The 5,262-nt window shown below is 50.1% G+C and overlaps 1 protein-coding gene across 1 annotated transcript; it reads left to right on the top strand.

Annotated features, from left to right (window-relative positions):
• Positions 1–1,846: 1,846 nt before the first annotated feature.
• LOC121588890 lies at positions 1,847–5,262 on the top strand. Its single transcript, XM_041907326.1, has 2 exons — positions 1,847–2,003; positions 4,591–5,262. Exon 2 carries the CDS (start codon positions 4,609–4,611, stop codon positions 5,113–5,115), a length of 507 nt encoding a protein of 168 aa, XP_041763260.1. The 5' UTR covers positions 1,847–2,003; positions 4,591–4,608; the 3' UTR covers positions 5,116–5,262.

The raw sequence follows: 5,262 nt of genomic DNA on the forward strand, positions 1-5,262 counted from the left end.
AGCTCCAAACCGATACCGAAATGAAAGCAAATTCGTTGCCAATCCACACACATACACAGCACAGAACTTGGCCGTAATGATCTGACGCAATCGAGTACGCCACGAAATCGGCCAACGTCTGCAATTGGCAACAGTTCACTCTAGCTCCGAACAAGCCTTTGGCAGGTAGGGGCCACTTTACATATGTTTCGCTTTTTGTAAGTGCGCACCCCAACCTTCCAGCGTTTTCATCGCCGCATCGCGCGTTTCATCACTGCTCCAGCTCGAGTAGCCAGCCAGTGTGATGTGCAATCAATGAAAATCTACTTCAGTTCAAAGCGATGCGGTCCGCGATCATCCGACGCATGGCGGATCGCGAGAGTGGGTGGTTAGGTTTGGTTAGGTGCAGACGGACACGCGAGGAAGAGGGCATGCACGGGCTGTTACTTACTTACACACACAAAAATGAAACAAAAGCAACATAAACACGGGCAGCACAACCCGCCACGTCCCAAGCCGACGGTGAAAAAGTATATGCAGAATGGCAAATGTTGGGACCCGGGCCGACCCGACCCGGTGGTTAGCTTATGGACACAACAGCGTCGATGGCCTCCAGCACCGGCACCGGATTGCTACTGTTTGAACTTTGCAGCCAACTTTAAAGAGTGCTTTTCAACACAGCGATTTAATTTAGAAAAGTTGTTTTTGCATCTCCCGCATTCCGCGTCTGTTGGGCTGGAACGCTTGATGGAGGTTGCTGTTTACAGTCAGGTCGGAGAGCGTGGGTCTTGTTTTTCTGTGGAAGAACATTTGCCCCAGCAGTGCCCGACGCATGAGCTGTTGTATAAAATTCTAGGATAAAAAGAAGTTCATTACCGTGTAGAATCAAGCAAAACGGCGTAATTTTTCTTTTCATAACGCTCATAAGTAACGCTGTAAACCTTTTCCATTCAAGCTTGATTTATTCCGCACCTTCACTCAACATTCAAAATCAAACTCTATGCTTCAACTTCCTGCCTCTATTGAATGATAGAAGAGCAAGAAATAGCCCAAGTTAAAGAGAGCGAAAGAGAAAGATTGTAATAGATACCGATATGTTGCTAACTAGCCTACTAGATGAAGTTACCCGCCACGTGGTTGATCAAACCACCGATTTAACGGCGAACGAACGCGAGCGAACTGGAAAAGTGCTCGACTTCAATGCTAAGGCAAAAGTTGCATACAGCATCAAACAGCTCGAATGTTTGCGCCTTCCTCTGTGTTTCTATGTAGGTTTGTGTATGCGTGTGTGTGTGTGTGTGTATGTTGTACGCTAAGGTGAGCACAAACGCGTTCCCACAAAGTTGTTTTCTGCTACGATGCGATTTTCAATCCCGCTTGCCCCTTCCAGCAATCTTCGGCTTTTCTCTCTCGGTCTCTTTCTTTTTCTCTATGATTGCTACTGCACCATACACCTCTTTTCCTTTCGTTGTCTTTCCCCTTTCCTTTCGACGTCTTTCCACACATGCCGCCGATGGGGAGCTGGTGGAGGAAACGCCCGTTCACGTGCGCCCGCTCGGCTAGCTTCACTTTCCCTCTCAGTCTACCGGCTCACATTGTGGGCTTAAAGTTTGATACGTTTGGCTCCACATAAACTCGCACACACGAAGGCCTGCCAAACGTTACTTTCATAACAATCGCCCGCGAAACCATTGGCACAGTACCAGCCACCGGTGGAGGGGATTGTGGCTGCCGACAGAGTGCGGAGTGCAACGACATCTCCGCTGGCAATACCTCCACAGCAGGTATACCACTTAGCCTTTGCACGACCAATAATATCGTTGGTGGGGACGACGGACTTGGGCGGCTTGATTCGCTCCAAATTTGAGCCCAATTTAATCAGTTTCACATTAGTGCTTCAGCCGAACGGTTCGCGTCGACGTCTGTTTGCAAAAAAGCGGCGTCTTAAACCATTCCAGGGACAGCGTAGTGTCCTCTTATCGCGCCTTTCTTGGTGTGCTCGTGTTTGCAGAATCCATAGCCGGGTAAGTGCGATCCCTATAGCAGGCCCTGCCGTACCGCTCTGCTGAGGGCGATGCGGCGACAGATAACACCTCACCAAATCCCCAAATGTGTGCCCCGCGTTACTTAAGCTCCCCCTTCCGTCCTGTGCGTTCCCGCGAAAACCATCCACACACCTACAGCACATATCATCCGCCCTGATGGCGGTGATGTATGTACGAGTGATAAATATTTCGAACCAAACGCTCGTGCACCACTTTTTCCGTTTATTCATCGAGTTTGCCCACGTACCCAATCGTATCCACCGGGGGCCAATCAGATCAGGATGCCGACAAAAATTGATTTCTTGTTACCGACTGTCGTGAATCTTCATCGAATCAGCCAGCAGATGTCGGATGTGTCCCGGGGACACACACAAACACATCTCACATCGCCGGTGTCGGGGAACCTTGTCAGGGAGCCGAGTGTTAGGGTATGCCGTACGTGAGATTGCTCGTAACGGTCGTCGCCTTCTGAACGACCTCTAGACAACATCGCGCTAGCTAGCACACACACACACACCTACACGAACGCAACCAGGCGTAGGACACAAAAATTGATACGCTTTCGAGGCATGCCTGCGGTTTCGAAGTAAAAGTGATAGAAAGTTCAATTTCTCATCCATAAATCAGAATCTACCGAACGGATTCTGTACATTGCTAGCAGTACTCGCCACGCCAAGTAATTTCACACATCCCCGCGGAACCTCCCGGCTTGCGAAAAAACTTGCATTTGGCTTTATTATTCTTCATCAATCTTGATGGAAGGCAAAAACTTCCATCAGTCGAAGATCTATCATTCGAAATCGGTGCCAGCATACTGCTCCGACTGCTCGTCTCTAAAAACAAATGGTTAATTTGATAATTTGCGAATGTTGCTTTCGTGATCCTTCCCATCATCGAGCGCGTTGCCGTGGAAACGTAATCCAATATCAAACGATGCATATGATTAATTCCACCACACTACGCGCTGTGCTACAAACGCCAACGATAGAACATTTACTAAGCAGCTACTGAGCGTGAAGGTTAATCAACTCTTGACTTTGAATCATTTGAAACGAATTATCATCGTGTACTGTTGAACCGTACGACAAGACGTAAAGGTGCTGTAGTACATCCATCATTGGCAACAACTTTAATGACGTTCTAAACCGTGCGGAGGATTCGATTACATGCGCTGTTTGGAAATAGACGCTGCTCCTTGAAGCGTTCGTTTCATTTCGAATTCCAAACAGGGAAAATAGAAACGTTCCACCGCACCAGATGCGACTGCAATTTCTGCGAGAAACTATCTCCATTCCGAACCGAACCTGTCAAATGCAAGTGTGCGTAACATACAGTTCGTTTGGAAAGTGCCTGACTGATGTGTCACTTGCAGAGCAGAACAACCGGGCGGATCGTCGTGTGATGTGATCATAAAAGTAAATCTTTGGCCACGATAATTTATGATACGCTTTGCTTTGCCTGCTCGGTGACAACTGGTTCGCTAGAGAATCTTTGTCCATTTACTGCAGCAAGCCGTACGCGAGCACTGGCACTACCGCAACGGGACAAACTTATACACTTTCAGCCAGCCAGCAAGGGAAGGAAGGGCGCAGTTCAACGGTGGAACAAGATTCACTTTACTACTACATCATAAATTCAAATTTTATTTCCAACACCAGCCCGACCGCAAGCGAAGCATCCGACTATGATCTAAGTATCTCCCGGGCCACAATGCACCCGATTGCGAAAAGATGTCGGAGATGTACTTTGCTCAAAGAACATTCAAGGTCCCCGTGCTTGGTCCCGGAAGGGCGGATAGGACGAGACAGGAGTGCTTCTGCCAGCCGGCCGGACGGTACACCATTCGCATTCACTTCATTCCACTCTGCTCGATCGTAAATAATTTGACATTTTGCGTTAGAAGCGCAATAAAACCAAGCACCACTGCAACGGTCTGGGCGTTCATCGTCTTGCGGCCGGAGATCGTTTGACAGAGCGCTGCGCACAAATGCGACCCAGAGCCACCACCATCACCACCGTCACGTGTTCGGGGCTTGAAAGCACGCACGCAGCCTCGAAACCGGGGAAGGGAGGCCAAACGTACGAAACCGTGGCCCTACCAGCGACCGCTACCGAGCGATTGCATTCCCTATGATTGATCTGATTTTCGTGTTGCCTTCACGGCGATCACAAAACCCGGTCACTGCCCAACCGGTCTGCCGTTGTCGGGGCGTTTGGTTCGGGTCGGGTCCGGGCGGCGGTAATTGCGTAATATCGGAAACCAACGCCGAGGTCTGGTGCCACATGCAAACCGGTTCTGAAGTGACTCCACCGGCACGCTGGAGGCTCGGAGGCTGTGCACGCTGAATGAACTTTCAAATTCGGTCAGCTGGTCCGCTTTTTGTGTCGCCTTCGCAAACGGCAGCGTGTTTTCTGCTCGTTCATCTCTTTTTGCGCCTGAATGTAGTCTATTAAGCATTGCCAGTGGCAAACGGCGGCAAAGGAGCACAGGCCTAGTGCGTCGTGGTACATTATCTCATCGCACCCGTTTTCTCTCTTTCTCTCCCCTCGTACAACCATCCAACAGATAACCGACGTCGACAAGATGCTAAAGTTCGTCGCCATTGCCACCGTGGGGCTGCTGTTCTGTGCCGTCCAGTGCGTCAAAGTGGACTACTACGGTTCGCTGTACAATCCGAAGGACGAGCTGCACGCGCCATACCACGAGAAGGAGGACAAGCAGGACTTTAGCAAAATTCCCGGCGTGCCCGGTGTCGACTATCCGATCTACCACGAGGTGCCGCACACCAGCTTCCACTGTGGCAACGTGCCCGCCATCCCCGGCATGTACGCGAACGTCGAAACCGGCTGCCAGGCCTACCACACCTGCCACGATGGGCGCGAGGGACACCAGGGCGCGTCCTTCCTCTGCACCAACGGTACGCTGTTCAATCAGAAGGAATTCGCCTGCGACTGGTGGTACAATGTCAAGTGCGAGGAAGCGCCCAGCTACTACCATCTGAATGCCGACCCCGAGCACAACCCCTTCACGCCCAAGCGCAAGCCGGAGGAAGAGCACCAGCAGCACAAGAAATTCCTCATCCACGTCTAGGCTGGTGATGCTGTTTTTCCCCTTCTGCCGTTGTTGTTGTTGAGATTCACATTCTCTCACTCTATTCATCCAGTCGCTCTTGTTACTGTTGTAAATATTTTTTCGGAAATATATATGAACTGTTTTTTGAACCTTTTTCATCACAAT

This window comes from Anopheles merus, chromosome 2R (genome assembly GCF_017562075.2).
Source record: "Anopheles merus strain MAF chromosome 2R, AmerM5.1, whole genome shotgun sequence".
NCBI classification, from domain to species: Eukaryota; Metazoa; Arthropoda; class Insecta; order Diptera; family Culicidae; genus Anopheles; species Anopheles merus.